The 17,297-nt window shown below is 41.0% G+C and overlaps 2 protein-coding genes across 2 annotated transcripts; one reads left to right on the top strand and one right to left on the bottom strand.

Annotated features, from left to right (window-relative positions):
* Positions 1-7,927: 7,927 nt before the first annotated feature.
* On the bottom strand, positions 7,928-11,563 carry LOC139551270 (quinone oxidoreductase-like). Its single transcript, XM_071362742.1, has 6 exons — positions 11,545-11,563; positions 11,133-11,209; positions 10,821-10,959; positions 8,642-8,813; positions 8,342-8,404; positions 7,928-8,176 (listed from the first exon to the last, which is right to left on the bottom strand). The coding sequence occupies exons 1-6, from the start codon at positions 11,561-11,563 to the stop codon at positions 8,047-8,049; spliced, it is 600 nt and encodes a 199-aa protein (XP_071218843.1). The 3' UTR covers positions 7,928-8,046.
* A 65-nt stretch (positions 11,564-11,628) lies between these two features.
* On the top strand, positions 11,629-16,741 carry tyw3 (tRNA-yW synthesizing protein 3 homolog (S. cerevisiae)). Its single transcript, XM_071362252.1, is given in 7 exon segments — positions 11,629-12,208; positions 12,422-12,473; positions 12,476-12,547; positions 12,550-12,599; positions 12,811-12,886; positions 13,004-13,133; positions 13,318-16,741. Coding segments are annotated over 7 exon segments (759 nt in total). The 5' UTR covers positions 11,629-12,046; the 3' UTR covers positions 13,535-16,741.
* Positions 16,742-17,297: the final 556 nt, after the last annotated feature.

The following is a 17,297-nucleotide window of genomic DNA, read 5'->3' as shown; positions in this document are numbered from 1 at the left end:
CATCATTGAGATGTTTCTACAACTTGATTGGAGTCCACCTGTGGTAAATTCAATTGATTGGACATGATTTGAAAAGGCACACACCTGTCTATATAAGGTCCCACAGTTGACAGTGCATGTCAGAGCAAAAAACAAGCCATGAGGTCGAAAGAACTGTCCGTAGAGCTCCGAGACAGGATTGTGTCGAGGCACAGATCTGGGGAAGGGTACCAAAAGATTTCTGCAGCATTGAAGGTCCCCAAGAACAGTGGTCTCCATCAGTCCTAAATGGAAGAAGTTTGGAACAACCAAGACTCTTCCTACAACTGGTCGCCCGACCAAACTGAGCAATCCGGGGAGAAAGGCCATGGTCAGGGAGGTAGCCCAAAACCCAATGGTCACTCTGACAGAGCTCCTCTGTAGAGATGGGAAAACCTTCCACAAGGACAACCATCTCTGCAGCACTCCACCAATCAGGCCTTTATGGTAGAGTGGCCAGAGGGAAGCCACTCCTCAGTAAAAGGCACATGACAGCCCACTTGGAATTTGACAAAAGGTACCTAAAGACTCTCAGACCATGAGAAACAAGATTCTCTGATCTGATGAAACCAAGATTGAACTCCTTGGCCTGAATGCCAAGCGTCACGTCTGGAGGAAACCTGGCACCATCCCTACGGTGAACCATGGTGGTGGCAGCATCATGCTGTGGGGATGTTTTTCAGTGGTAGGGAATGGGAGACTAGTCAGGATCGATGGGAAAGATATAGGGCGCAAAGTACAGAGAGATCCTTGATGAAAACTGCTCCAGAGCGCTCAGGACCTCAGACTGGGGCAAAGGTTCACCTTCCAACAGGACAATGACCCTTAGCACACAGCCAAGACAACGCAGGAGTGGTTTCAGGACAAGTCTCTGAATGTCTTTGAGTGGCCCAGCCAGAGCCCGGACTAGAACCTGATTGAACATCTCTGGAAAGACCTGAAAATAGCTGTGCAGCGACGCTCCCCATCCAACCTGATAGAGCTTGAGACGATCTGCAGAGAAGAATGGGAGAAACTCCCCAAATACAGGTGTGCCAAGCTTATAGCTTCATACCCAAGAAGAACGTACAGAGTAAAGGGTCTGAATACTTGTGTAAATGTGGTATTGTATTATTTGTAATACATTTGTATAACATTTCTAAAAACCATTTTTTTTCTTTGTCATTATGGGGTATTTATTGTGTGTAGATCGATGAGGGAAAAAAACTATTGAATCCATTTTAGAATAAGGTAACAAAATGTTAATTCTGATTTAAAAGTCAGAAAAATCTAATTTATCTGTTTTTTGGCAATCGGATAACATTTGATCCTATACGATTGCCAAAATCTGATCAGATCAAACTGGGCTCAACTGTTGTTGAGTGTTCAGATTGAGGGGCACTACAATACTACTTCAAAACAGGACCTGACGATTGTACCCACATTGTTTTTCTTCAAAATAGTACCAGATAGGGGTTATTTGGCTTGTAACCAAAGTGAAACCTTTTTGGTGCTATATAGAACCCTTTTTTGAAAGTTCAATAAAGAACCATGCTCATAAGGTTCTCAATGGAACCTGCATGGTGCTATAAATAACACTTTCCTAAGGTTCCATAAAGAACCATTAAAAAGGATGCATATAGCACCAAAACAGGGTTCCGCTATGGTTACAACCCTTTTTGGGGCTATATAGAACCCTTTTTTATGGTTATTTATAGAAAGTTTATGGAGAATGGTTCTATAAAGAAACGTTCTCATTCTGAAAGGTTCTTTGTAGATCCTTTTAAAGAAACATACAAGTTTATTTTTATTCTGATCAGCCATATTATATTGTTAAAATTCCATAGGTGTTGTTATTGTGTTAATTGACAAGTTAAATCAAGTGCGCAACCTCTGCAACAGGTGGGGGTCCCCTGAGGAGGGAATTGAGAACCACTGACTGATTTTGTCAACCTTTCTTAATTGGCACAAGGCCATACGTGAGTCTTTCACAAGACATCGTCACTGCCCATAGTCATATACAGTTGAAGTCGGAAGTTTACATACACCTAAGCCAAATACATTTATACGTTTTTCACAATTCCTGACATTTAATCCTAGTATAAATTCCCTGTCTTAGGTCAGTTAGGATCACCAGTTTATTTTAAGAATGTGAAATGTCAGAATAATAGTAGAGAGAATGATTTATTTCAGCTTTTATTTCTATCATCACATTCCCAGTGGGTCAGAAGTTTACATACACTCAATTAGCTTTTGGTAGCATTGCCTTTAAATTGTTTAACATGGGTCAAACATTTCCGGTAGCCTTCCACAAGCTTCCCACAATAAGTTGGGTGAATTTTGGCCCATTCCTCCTGACAGAGCTGGTGTAACTGAGTCAGGTTTGTAGGCCTCCTTGCTCGCATATGCTTTTTCAGTTCTGCCCACACATTTTCTATAGGATTGAGGTCAGGGCTTTGTGATGGCCACTCCAATACCTTGACTTTCCTTAAGCCATTTTGCTGCAACTTTGGAAGTATGCTTGGGGTCATTGTCCATTTGGAAGACCCATTTGCGACCAAGCTTTAACTTCCTGACTGATGTCTTGAGATGTTGCTTCAATATACCCATATAATTTTCCTGCCTCATGATGCCATCTATTTTTTTGAAGTGCACCAGTCCCTCCTGCATCAAAGCACCCCCCCAACATGATGCTGCCACCCCCGTGCTTCACGGTTGGGATGGTGTTCTTCGGCTTGCAAGCATCCCCCTTTTTCCTCCAAACATAACGATGGTCATTATGGCCAAACAGTTCTATTTTTGTTTCATCAAACCAGAGGACATTTCTCCAAAAAGTACGATCTTTGTCCCCATGTGCAGTTGCAAACCGTAGTCAGGCTTTTTTATGGCGGTTTTGGAGCGTTGGCTTCTCCCTCGCTGAGCGGCCTTTCAGGTTATGTCGATATAGGACTCGTTTTACTGTGGATATAGATACTTTTGTACCTTTTTCTTCCAGCATCTTCACAAGGCCCTTTGCTGTTGATTTGCACTTTTCGCACCAAAGTACGTTCATCTCTAGGAGACAGAACGCGTCTCCTTCCTGAGCAGTATGACGGCTGCGTGGTCCCATGGTGTTTATACTTGCGTACTATTGTTTGGACAGATGAACGTGGTACCTTCAGGCGTTTGGAAATTGCTCCCAAGGATGAACCAGACTTGTGGAGGTCTACAATTTTATTTTCTGAGGTCTTGTTGATTTATTTAGATTTTCCCATGATGTCAAGCAAAGAGGCACTGAGTTTGAAGGTAGGCCTTGAAATACATCCACAGGTACACCTCCAATTGACTCAAATTATGTCAATTAGCCTATCAGAAGCTTCTAAAGCCATTACATAATTTTCTGGAATTTTCCAAGCTGTTTAAAGGCACAGTCAACTTAGTGTATGTCAACTTCTGACCCACTGGAATTGTGATACAGTGAAATATAAGTGAAATAATCTGTCTGTAAACAATTGTTGGAAAAATTACTTGTGTCATGCACAAAGTAGATGTCCTAACCAACTTGCCAAAACTATAGTTTGTTAACAAGAAATTTGTAGTGGTTGAAAAACGAGATTTAATGACTCCAACCTAAGTGTGTGTGGACTTCTGACTTCAACTGTACACGGAGTATACAAAACATTAGGAACACCTTCTTTATGAATACCCCCTTTTGCCCTCAGAACAGCCTCAATTCATCAGGGCATGGACTCAACAATGTGTCGAAAGCGTTCCACAGGGATGCTGGCCCCTGTTGACTCCAATGCTTCCCACAGTTGTGTCAAGTTGGCTGGATGTCCTTTGGGTGGTGGAACATTCTTGATACACACAGGATTACATTTATTTTATTTAACCTTTATTTAACTAGGCAAGGAAAACTGTTGAGCGTGAAAAACTTAGCAGCATTGCAGTTCTTGACAGACTCAAACCGGTGCGCCTGGCACCTACTACCATACCCCGTTCAAAGGCACCTTATTTAACCTGTCTCCTTCCCTTCATCTACACTGACTGAAGTGGATTTAACAAGTGACATCAATGGGAGGCTTTGAAGCCTCTGATCGGCCATATTGGCATTCCCCAGTAGGAACAATCTTCCATAGGAAAGAATAGAATTCTACAATATTTATATTAAATTAAAAGGACAAAAGAAATGTTTAAGTCATCTTCAAGGATTTTTTTGTTATGTTTAGCTCACATAATATAATTTAAAAGTATACATTAAGGTTTATGTAATAGAATAAATGTGGCAAAAATGAATGTATTTCTATAACTTCCAAAATATTTTTTAAACAATGGTGGGGGAGTGCCAAGATGGAGGCACGGTGGCTTCAACATAGAGCCCTCTGTCCTATAAGTCATCTAGTGAATATATAAATCATTGAACACAACACAGTAGATAAACTCAAATCAAATGTTATTTGTCACATGCGCCGAATACAACAGTGAAATGCTTACTTAACCAACAATGCAGTTAAGAATTTTTAAAAATAAAAGTAACAAATAATTAGAGCAGCAGTAAAATAACAATAGCGAGGCTATATACAGGGGGTACAGGTACAGAGTCAATGTGTGGGGGCACCGGTTAGCCAAGGTAATTGAGGTAATATGTACATGTAGTTAAAGTGACTATGCATAGATAATGAACAGAGTAGCAGCAGTGTAAAAGAGGGGGGTGGGCAATGCAAATAGTCTGGGTAGCCATTTGATTAGCTGTTCAGGAGTTTTATGGCTTGTGGGTAGAAGCTGTGGACTGGAATGATACTCTCACTCACATTTGTGCAAAAAGAGCTGTGGGCAAACCAAGGCCGCAAATGTTCTAATGAGCCACCTCCCATACATTTTAATTATCACTAAAAGAGAAAAGAACCCTTTTGTGAACTGTAAAGTACCATTGAAGAGCTCAAGGGTTATCTGAGTCATTATAGTTCCACATAGAACCAACACCCATCCCAAAGAACCCTTGAGGAACCTTCACTGTTCAGTGTGTATAAATGTAAAAGAAGCGTCAGCATCATATAAGTACCATATAAGTGACAGCAACAAAGAAACATTATCTAGATCATAAACAAGTCTTACCTGCAGGCCTACATGGACCAGAGAATCAAACAGTACAAAAATACCACCGGGCTGCTCACAGATCAGCTGCTAGTCCATTACAGGTGAATACATGTAATAAACATAATTTCTCATTGTGCTTCATCATGTCGATGTTGACCAGCCCAGGTTACGGTAGTCAGTTCTACTGTGTCACAGTCAACCGTCTGTGTTCCTATTGTAGAGGCTGGGTAAGGTTACCTGTGCTCCTCTGGGCATGCTCAGTCCGCAGGGGCTGTCACCTGAGATGGCATGGATGGGACGGTGTCATACGCAGCCCTGACTTCTCTTGTACCTGATAGAGGTCAAATACTGTGCACTTCAACTCTATTCATCTGAAACAGGGGGCCTTCCCTTTGTAACAATTTAGAAGAATGGCATTCAGATAAAATATTTATTTCATAACATTTTTCTTATGGCCAGTGAGCAATTGAAAGGATTCGACCCAATATACCTAAATTACAACAAATTCACATGATTAAAGACAGGCAGATAACCAAAAGTGAGCACCATCGTCTTCGTCTGTGGCAAGATGTCAAGCAACGTGAATTCCATATGCATGAAACGCTTCCTCCACGACCTCATGTACAGTAATCAGAATTTCATCCTCTATGTCGATCAGTAACATTTAACAGTAAGTAGTTAGTTTTCCACACCTACCAGTGCCTATCTCAAAATAGAATACTGGTGAATTGAGTATAGCTAGATATAATTCCAATGCCTTGGCTGACAATAGGAAAATAAGAGCAGTTTTTACATGGCTAAAGGAGAAGGATTACTCATTCAATATATTCTGACAAAGTGGCCTGGTAAATTCTATTTCTGTCATGGGCTAAGGAGTTCAAAAGGTGTTGCGATCCTATTCAAAAACAATCTAGATCTTGAGGTGCAATCCGTTAAATAATATCCTCAAGGAAGATGGATTCAAATAACTGTATTCTAATGGTAGGGGAGTACAACAGTTTTAAGCATGTCAATAGTCAAAACTGTTCGCTGCTCTGGCACCCCAATGGTGGAACAAACTCCCTCACGACGCCAGGTCAGCGGAGTCAATCACCACCTTCCGGAGACACCTGAAACCCCACCTCTTTAAGATACCTAGGACAGGATAAAGTAACCCTTCTAACCCCCCCCCCCCCCTTAAAGGAGTTAGATGCACTATTGTAAAGTGGTTGTTCCACTGGATATCATAAGGTGAATGCACCAATTTGTAAGTCGCTCTGGATAAGAGCGTCTGCTAAATGACTAAAATGTAAAAAATGTAAATGTAATAGACCGTAAAGGGAATCATACTACCATCTATAACCCTCTGGTGCTCAAAGAGATTATGAATATTATGGACACATTGGAGTCTACAGTCACATGCAGTATCCCACTCGGGTCCATTTTGGGGCCTATTCTGTTCCTAATCTCATGCTCCCTCTTGGCCATATCCCCAGAGACTATAACATCAACTTCCACAGCTAGGCTGACGATACCCAAATATACACTGAGTATGTAAAACATTAAGAACATGAATCCAGGCGAATCCATGTGAAAGCTATGAATGGGCAAAACAAAAGATTTAAGTGCCTTTGAGTGGGTGTTCCTAATGTTTGGTATACTCCGTAAAAGTGAAAAAAGTGAAAAAGAGTGTTGATGGAGTCGAATGCGATCAGATCATCAATTTACAGTGCCTTCAGAAAGTATTCATACTCCTTGACTTATTCCACATTTTGTTGTGTTACAGACTGAATTCAAAATGGATTCAATTTTCTTTCTCTTACCCATATACATACAATACTACATAATGACGAAGTGAAAAGATGTTTATAGAAATTTCTGCAAATGTATTGAAAAGGAAATACAGAAATATCACATGTACATAAGTGTCACACCCCTGAGTCAATACTATGCAGAAGCACCTTTGGCAGTGATTACAGCTGTGACTCTTTCTGGGTAAGTCTCTAAGAGCTTTCCACAACTGGAATTTTATTTTCAAAATTCTTCATGCTGTGTCAAATTGGTTGTTGATCATTGCTAGACAACCATTTTCAGGTCTTGCCATAGATTTTCAAGTAGAGTTAAGTCAAAACTGTAACTCGGCCACTCGGGAACATTCGCTGTCTTCTTGGTAAGCAACTCCAGTGTAGATTTGGCCTTGTGTTTTAGGTTATTGTCCTGCTGAAAGGTGAATTAATCTCCCAGTGTCTGGTGGAAAGCAGACTGAACCAGGTTTTCCTCTAGGATTTTGCCTGTGCTTAGCTCCATTCCATTTCTTTATCCTGAAAAACTCCCCAGTCCTTAATGATTACAAATCATACCCATAACATGATGCAGCCACCACTATGCTTGAAAATATGGAGAGTGGTACTCAGTAATGTGTTGTATTGGATTTTCCTCAAACATAACACTTTGTATTCAGTACAAAAAGTTAATTGCTTTGCCACATTTTTTGCATTATTACTTTGATGCCTTGTTGCAAACAGGATGCATGTTTTGGAATATTTTTTACTCTGTACAGGCTTCCTTCTCTTCACTCTGTCAATTAGGTTAGTATTGGGGAATAACTACAATGTTGTTCATCCATCCTCAGTTTTTTTCCTATCACAGCCATTAAACTCGGTAACTCTGTTAAAGTCACCATTGGCTTCATGGGTGGTGGACCATTCTTGACACACACTGGAAACTGTTGAGCGTGAAAAATCCATCAGCGTTGCAGTTCTTGACACAAACCGGTATTTCTGGCACCTACTACCATACCCTGTTCAAAGGCACTGAAATGTTTTGTCTTGCCCATTCACCCTCTGAATGGCACACACACAATCCATGTCTCAATTGTCTCAAGGCTTAAAAATCCTTCTATAACTTGCCTCCTCCCGTTCATCAACACTGATTGAAGTGGATTTAACAAGTGACATCAATAAGGGATCATAGCTTTCACCTGGATTCATCTGGTCAGTCTATGTCATGGAAAGACCATTCTATGTGAGCTCCGTTCTTCAGGACAAGCTTCAGTCCCTCTGGGGTCCCTGCTGTCCCCAGGACCCTCAGACCCAAGGCCATCTGACACGCTGCACACCCCCACCTGACAGATACACACCACCAAGAAAACGTCACAAACGCTGAGCCGTATTTAATCAACCCCACCTAAAAAACCTGTCGTGCAATAAAGGTCAGTTGAATTAATTTGATCTTCATAAATCAAAATGAAAAACAAAATATACAGCACAAACATTAAACAGAAGAGGGCATTGGTCTTACCCCGCCTCTGGCTCCATGGATGAGTACTGTCTCGCCTGCTTTAGCATGTGCTCTGCATCATAAGACAGAATTCATTATACTGTACTGTACACACCCCCCAAACAAAGCCTATTACTTAATAATAGGCATACAGCTTTTAACATAAAATGTAAGTCTTTTCTGCCAGCCGAGTCAATGAACCTCCTCAATTTAATTGAACATTAAATCGATTGTGATGCTGAATCTGTCTAACCATGTCAAATCCAAAAACCTCAACCAAAACATTGGTGTCAAAATGTTGGTGTCTTACTTATGGGAGAGAGCTCTGTATGCTGTGAAGTAGGGGATCCCAATGGCAGCTCCCTGTTTGTAGTCTAAGGAGTCTGGCAGCCGAGGGACAAGGTCATCAGACACAACGGTGTATTCTGCATACCTTCCGGTCTCTGTGGCCGTGGTGAACACACGGTCACCAGCCTGAAAGATGAAAGGTCAAAAGATACACCTGAATGTCATGCAAACAACTTAAAGACATGTTCAGGAACTTTGGCGACTACTAAGTCTTTTTTAAACCTCCCGCTTTGGGCAGGATGTGTCAATGTGTAGTTCATACATGCATAATCTATGAGCAGAATTACTGTTTTACCTCACTTAGCCACGAAATCCCTAGTTTTTCTGGAAGCTATGATGCGCCATTTTCCCCCACGTGGGCCAGCCCCCGAGCAATTCAAGTTCTAGCCAATGAGCTTCAGCCCCTCGCCAACTAAGCGACAGCCTGCAAGATGCACACACAGCAGAGCGAGAGAACAATGACACATATGTGACGTAGTAAGCAATTTTCGGGGACCACTTTTGGCTCGTGAGCACTACATTCAGAAATACTGTCTAAAAAGTGTACAATAGTACTCAGAGAATCTCTTTAATATATACTGAACAAAAATATAAACGCAACATGTAAAGTGTTGGTACCATGTTTCATGAGCTGAAATAAAAGATCCCAGAAATGTTCCATACACACAAAAACCTTTTCCATACACACAAACATTTCTCTGATTGAGCACAAATTTGTTTACATCCCTGTTAGTGAGAATTTCTCCTTTGCCAAGATAATCCATCCACCTGCAGGTGTGGCATATCAAGAAGCTGATTAAACAGTATGATCATTACAAAGGTGCACCTTGTGCTGTGGACAATAAAAGGCCACTCTAAAATGTGCCGTTTTGTCACACAACACAATGCCACAGTTTTGAGGGGGCGTGCAATTGTCATGCTGACTGCAGGAATGTCCACCAGAGCTGTTGCCAGAGAATTGAATTGATCTACCATAAGCCGCCTCCAATGTCGTTTTAGAGAATTTGGCAGTACGTCTAACCAGCCTCACAACAGCAGATCAAGTGTAACCACGCCAGCCCAGGACCTCCACATCTGGCTTCTTCACCTACGATCTGTCTGAGACCAGCCACCCAGACATCTGAATAAACTGAGGAGTATTTCTGTCTGTAATAAAGCCCTTTTGTGGGAAAAAATGTATTCTGATTGGCTAGGCCTGGCTCCCCAGTGGGTGGACCTTGCTCCCAAGTGGGTGGCCCTATGCCCCCCCAGGCCCACCCATGGCTGCACCCCTGCCCAGTTGTGAAATCCATAGATTAGGGCCTAATGAATTAATTTCAATTGACTGATTTCCAGAGGTGTGGACTCGAATCACATGACTTAGACTCGAGTTACAAATATGATGACTTGCAACTTGACTTTAACACCAATGACTCGTGACTTGACTGTAGCCTAAATCCTGCCTGATGTTACTGCTGTTCCTAAAACCATTGACATATGTTAGTCTACTGTAACCACACAGAGTGTACACACACAGAGTGTGTGTGTATATGTGTGTGTGTGTGTATATGTTAAGGTTGGGAGATTGTGTACAAGCCTACATCGCCCGATTGCGCCCCATAGCGATCCTCGATAGTCGATCACTATTGGGTGGGCGGGGGTCTTCTCATGGCTACCCATGTATTTCCATGGAAATGTAATGTTTATTTGGAAAGTAATAAATATATAGATATTTTTTTAAACCATTCATGATTTGCGTAAATGTAATATACTAACTATTACGCTTGTTAAACATATGAAATGGTATTATATTTGGTGAAGAGCACGTTATACTTGTTTAGGACTCGAAACTCAAAGTTTATGACTTGAGACTTGACTCGGACTTGCCTGTCTTGACTTGGGACTTGACTTGGGACTTGAGTGCTAAGACTTGAGACTTACTTGGGACTTGTAAAACAATGACTTGGTCCCACCTCTGCTGATTTCCTAATATGAACTGTAAATGCATTCACCAAAAGGCTACTTGTGGTTCATCAGTCTATATTCTTAAGTAGTGCTGGATGCAAAATGTTTCTTAACTACACTAGCATCACATTCCGCGTGAGAATACCATCAGTAATCATAATGTAACAGGGATGGATGGAGAAAATCAGCACCTGTAAGTTGGACCCCATCTCCAACAGCCTCCACAACCCCGGACACATCAGTTCCTGGAGTGTAGGGCAGGCTGGGCTTCCTGGTGTAGGTCCCAGAGCAGGTGTTGGTCTCCACTGGGTTCACTCCACACACATGGATCAGTACCTGGAGAACACACAGGCAGTTTCATGAGAACCATCGGCAGAACTACATTCAACTAACATAATACAACATATAAAACAGCTACAGGTAGAAGTGCAATAGCTAACCATGCAATGTATTTATTGTACTTTAGCAAAAGTAATAGTAAGTTCAAGTTTTTGAATTATTTTATTTACTGGTTTCTGATCTGAATTTGGCGCAGGTATGTACTGTGGGAACAGTTTCCAAACCGAAGGTCCTCCAAATTTACTCACTCACTCGAATGGCTCGTTAACTTGGATGTTGTAATCTGCACACAAATAGAGTAGTCTTTGTAAATCACGTTAAATGCAGAACGCTGGCAAGCAGCAGTAGAAGACACACGAGTGACTTGTGGTCTTTGGACAGTGGCATTAGCTAGCAAGTAAGCAATTTCTTGTTACCTAGGTAGCTAACTTCATTACGTCAACAGGACGTTTGAGTAGAAATACCATAATGTGTCTAAATACAACTAGCATAAACATATATCAAGGCAACGATAAGGTATGTCAAAACGGACTAATTCATGAGAGAAGTTGTAAGTGGCTGTCCTCCCGTTTGTTGCCTCACGGTGGCGACAGCAGGACATTTTTAAACATCCGCGTTTGACCACAGATTATCCATTATATTAACTAGATATGAGAACAACAGGTTTCCACTAGTCCACCACAGCCACAAAGTCAAAATTGGCTATATTAAACATTCATCAAAACAAACATTTGATTTTTGGTTTTAATATAAGGTTAGGCATAAGGTTAGCAGTGTGGTTAAGATCAGGGTTAGGTTTAAAATCACATTTTGAGAAGAACTCTTCGCTTGGTGAGCGAAAAAAAAACAGTTGCCAGAGAAGACGGATTTTGGGCCCAGCTATCCCTCTCGCTTTACCTCTTCCTCTCTGATTTGACTGATCAGCATTTGACTCTCTCGGCAACCGTAAAACGCTTTTTTCATTTGATAAACAGGACATTTTATTCAAAACATTAGGCAAGCATGCTTGCTTACTAAATGCAAAACGCTGTATATTATAGATGATACAGAGTACTATACTCTCAAAATCTGTCTGTTAGCTAAAATGGAAAATGCATTTATCCAATGGAAGAAACAATGTCTTAACAACATAACTTAGATGTCAGCAAGAAGGGAGGACATCTCACATATTGTTTCTGCCATAAACAACTCAGCCTATTATTTCACCACCAGCTCCTGTTCTGGAATGATTCTTCTCATAGATCGGGTGAGGTTTTTGCTAGCTTTTGTATTATTCCAGTCACTAAATGCCTGCTGCAGCTATCTATCTAACTAGTATACCATTGTAAGCTAGTTAGATAGCTAGCCTACTGTCATCCATTACATTATTCAAATAGCTAGCTACTATGCAAGTCATAGCTACAATGGTGTATCATCCTATTCCTGTGGTGTCTGTCTATTTATCATCTATCCGTCCCAGGTGTCAGACACTCCAGATGTGCAGAAACTGAACTGTCCCTGGCTTTTCATCACACCAAGAAATGTCATATGGGCGATTTGATGTCTGATTTGGAGATGTCATGTGAAGATACTGTGTTGAAGTTTGAAGTTTTGTGCTTCATGTCCAATGCAGACAGCTTGAAGATGCACAGCTTCTTGTTGGAGTTATTAAAGAACCCTCCTGCTCTCTGTTCTCATTGAAAACACCAGAAAAAAATATCAGACTCTCCAGACTAGTTTACAACATGTTGCAGTTGGCTCTGTATAGCTTGCTTATATTAAAACTACTGTACCATGAACTGTGCATGCAATGTGTTGGCTGAAAAACACAGCAGTGATAGTTAATGTAAACTGATGTTTATTTTACAGCACTCTTTGGCAATAAACTCTGGCTTTAGAAACTCTGGATTGACTGTAGACAAGAAGGGCAAAATCATAACGATTTGTTATTGAGTTTACGTTTTTCAATTATTCTTCTGTAATGAAGTGCTTTAATGCTTGTGTAACAGAAGATGTTTGTTTTATTCTGTGTGCATTCTCCATGGGATATTTCTCTAGGCAGTCCGAAGTACCCATGGTCTGGAGGTTCCACTGAGCCACAAAGGACAGGTCCTGGTGAAGGAGGACTACATCTACTTCCTGGTGGAAGTAGCCAATCAGAAAATGGAGGAAAATGTCAAACAAATTGAGAGGTAAATTGTCCATGACCAATTACAGCAGCTAGCTACATATCATTGTGTCTAAAATGATGATCAAAGTTTAGTTCATGACTTGATTTACAAAAAGCGCTCAGAATTTATTGGAATTTAAATATTCTCAGACCTCAACTCTTGAGCATACGATTCGCTATAGCAAAAGTTTTTCGTGCATCAACAGGTTCTACGAGTGGCTACAGTCTGCTTTCCAACCAGCTGAACCTCAAAGCCCAAGTAGACAGGAGACGGAGGAGAAATCTGTTTACAAGCAACGGAGGAAAAGAGGACAGACAGACGTTTTAACAGACACTCAGACAGACGCCTGCCAAGACAACAGAGACATTAATCCAGTTGAGCTTGAGGACTGCTTGGGCAGTGGGCTGGATCTGTTCACATAGACAAATCAAATCAAATACATTTGTATTTGTCACGTGCTTCGTCAACAACGAGTGTAGACTCAACAGTGAAATGCTTACTTACGGGCCCTTCCCAACAATGCAGAGAGAAAATAGAGAAATAATAGAAAAGTAATAATTCAAGCAATAATAAATTCACAATGAGTAATGATATCTTGGCTATATACACTGGATACCAGTCCCAAGTCGATGTGCAGGGGTACGAGGTAATTGAGGTAGATAAGTACATATACAATGCATTCGGAAAGTATTCAGACCCCTTGACCTTTTCCATATTTTGTTACATTACAGCCTTATTCTAAAATTGATTAAATTATTTCCCCCCCTCATCAATCTACGCACAATACCCAATAAGGACAAAGCAAAAACAGGTTTTTAGAAATTGTTGCAAATGTATTAAAAATAAAAAACTGAAATATAACATTTACATACAGTACCAGTAAAAAGTTTGGAAACACCTACTCTTTCCAGGGTTTTCTTTTATTTGTACTATTTTCTACATTGTAGAATAGTAGTGAAGACATCAAAATGATGAAATAACACATATGGAATCATGTAGTAACCAACACCATAGACAGATGTGTGCCTTTTCAAATCATGTCCAATCAATTGAATTTACCACAGGTGGACTCCAATCACATTGTAGAAACATCTCAAGAATGATCAATGGAAACAGGATGCACCTGAGCTCAATTTCGAGTCTCAAAGCAAAGGGTCTGAATACTTATGTAAATAAGGTTTTTCTGTTTTTTATTTTTTCTACATTTGTAAAGTTTCAAAAAACTTGTTTTCTCTTTGTCATTATGGGGTATTGTGTGTAGATAGATAAAGAAAAATGTTTAATTTAATCTATTTTAGAATAAGGCTGTAATGTGGGAAAAGGGAAGGGGTCTGAACACTTTCCGAATGCACTCTATATCTGCCATTTCCATTACATACTGTATGTCTCAGGGATTATTTTGCGACATTGCTTTTGTTTAGTAAACCTACAGTACCAGTCAAAAGTGGAATCATATGGAATCATGTAGTAACCAAAAAAGTGATAAACAAATCAAAATATATTATTCAAAGTAGCCACCCTTTGCATTGATGACAACTTTGTCATCAGTTAGTCAATTTCAAGATTTTTCTTCAAGTGCAGTTGCAAAAAAAGTGCTATGATGAAACTGGCTCTCATGAGGACCGCATCAGGAAAGGAAGACCTAGAGTTACCTCTGCTGCAGAGGATACATTCGTTAGAGTTACCAGCCTTAGATTGCAGCCCAAATAAATGCTTCACAGAGTTAAAGTAACAGACACATTTCAACATCAACTGTTCAGAGCATACTGTGTGAATCAGGCCTTCATGGTTGAATTGCTGCAAAGAAACCACTACTAAAGGACACCAATAATAAGAAGAGACTTGAAGGCCTGAAATACGAACAATGGACATTAAACCGGTGGAAATCTGTCCGTTTGTCTGATGAGTCCAAATGTTAGATTTTTGGTTCCAACCACCGTGTCTTTGTGAGACGCAGAGTAGGTGAACGGATTATCTCTGCATGTGTGGTTCCCACCGTGAAGCATGGAGGAGGAGGTGTGATTGTGTGGGGGTGCTTTACTGGTGACACTGTGATTTATTTAGAATTCAAGGCACACTTAACCAGCATGGCTACCACAGCATTCTGCAGCGATACACCATCCCATCTGGTTTGCGACTATAATTAGTTTTTCAACCAGACAATGACCCAACACACCTCCAGGCTGTGTAAGGGTTATTTGACCAAGAAGGAGAGTGATGGAGTGCTGAATTAGATGACCTGGCCTCCAGAAATACCCAACCTCAACCCAATTGAGATGGTTTTGGATGAGTTGGACCGCAGACTGAAGGAAAAGCAGCCAACAAGTGCTCAGCATATGTGGGAACTCTTTCAAGACTGTTGGGAAGGAATTCCAGGTGAAGCTAGTTGAGAGAATGCCAAGAGTGTGCAAAGCTGTCATCAAGGCAAAGGGTGGCTACTTTGAAGAATCTCAAATATAAAATATATTTTGATTTGTTTTACACTTTTTTGGTTACTATATGATTCTATATGTGTTATTTTATATATATGATGTCTTCACTATTATTCTACAATGTAGAAAATAGTAAAAATAAAGAAAAGCCCTTGAATGGGTAGGTGTGTCCAAACGTTTGACTGGTATTGTAAGTATTCAGACCCTTTACTCAGTACTTTGTTGAATCACCTTAGGCTTCTCTGCAGATCCTCCCAAGCTCTTTCAGGTTGGATGGGGAGTGTCGCTGTACAGCTATTTTCAGGTCTCTCCAGAGATGTTTGATCTGGGTCAAGTCTGGGCTCTGGCTGTGCCACTCAATGACATTCAGAGACTTGTCCCAAAGCCACTCCTGAGTTGTCTTGGCTGTGTGCTTAGGGTCGTTGTCCTGTTGGAAGTTGAGCCTTTGTCTCAGTCTGAGGTCCTGAGTGCTCTGGAGGTTTTCATCAAGGATCTCTTGGTACTTTGCTCCGTTCATCTTTCCTTCGATCCTGACTAGTCTCCCAGTCCCTGCCACTGAAAAACATAAAGTCAAATACTTTCAGAAGGCACTATACCTAGTAATAAAGTGGCAAGGCAACAGGATAGATAATAAATAGTAGCAGCAGTGTATGTGAAGAGTCAAAAAAGTGTCTATGCAGATAGTCCGGGTAGCTATTTAGCTAGCTTTTTAACAGTCTTATGGCTTGGTGAGTAGAAGCTGTTTAGTGTCCTGTTGGTTCCAGACTTGGTGCATCAGTACTTTAGAACTTTTTGAGGGTCTGAGGGCCAATGCCAAATCTTTTCAGCCTCCATACAGGGTTGTTCAGAGATAATCGTTGGTCCCCATAATCATTAGGAAAACACTGGTCTTCTGGAAGACACTCTGTAAAGCTAGTCTAGACAGAGTAAAGAGTGGAGTGTATTCAACTGTGGTGTTATTAGTGGACTAAAGCAGAAGGAGGTTTAAAGACAGATCAACCACACATTATTGTAAATATATTACAAGGTAAATCAAACATAGCCTTAAGATAAAGCATGGAGTGCATCCATATTTGTCCTTTATGTAAATATACCGTAAATCTAATCTCACTAAAGACTCTACCTCCCTTTGTTTTTGATGACTGGCGCCTGTGTAACAATAAAACAAAGTGCACGTTCGTGTTTGCTTTTGCCTCCCGTGCAACTCCCTCCAGTCTGTTTCAGTTTAATCCACCATCATTGTCTCAAAGCGCACAGACGAACATACACACACAAGCATACGTACATCCATGTGTGTATGTATTTGTGCTTTCTATTTGAGTACAAAGTTGGCCGCTCTGTGTCTTTGCCTGTGAAGAGAGAGGAGATTTAGTACTACAGGGTAATACATCAACAGACCGCCAAGCACCTTTTTCATGTCTGACAGTTGCTCTGATGGGGATATGGCGTGCGGTTAAGAGCCCATTTCCTGAGGATTAGTATCCAGTCAGTCAGGTTCTGTCCAGGCCCGGTTGGTTCCTGCTGCACTCATGCCTCATTAGGGAGACCCGCCTCATTAACCAGGAAGAACTGCACCGGCTCTGCTCTGAACCACCAGGAGGCCCAGCTTCATGCCCAGGGTTTCCCCTGGTGTTACACTGTCCATAGGCCTCCCTGTCTGGCTCGGTTGCCGCATGTCTGTCTAAAATTATTTGTCTTCACTTGGTTTCAATAGAACATTTCTATGTCAGAAGCAGTTCAAGGTTTCACCTAC

The sequence above is a fragment of the Salvelinus alpinus genome, chromosome 23, assembly GCF_045679555.1.
Source record: "Salvelinus alpinus chromosome 23, SLU_Salpinus.1, whole genome shotgun sequence".
Lineage (NCBI taxonomy): Eukaryota > Metazoa > Chordata > Actinopteri > Salmoniformes > Salmonidae > Salvelinus > Salvelinus alpinus.
The sequence above is the reverse complement of the archived record's forward strand: the minus strand, read 5'-3'. Positions and strand labels throughout refer to the sequence as shown.

Bases quoted from the DNA above. Each gene is read 5' to 3' on its own strand.
- LOC139551270 (XM_071362742.1), bottom strand. The intron at 10,960-11,132 runs GTAAATAAAATA...TGTGTTCTCCAG, and splicing joins CAAATTCAGATCAGAAACCA to GTACTGATCCATGTGTGTGG. The intron at 8,177-8,341 runs GCCCTCTTCTGT...TGTATCTGTCAG, and splicing joins AGAGGCGGGGTAAGACCAAT to GTGGGGGTGTGCAGCGTGTC.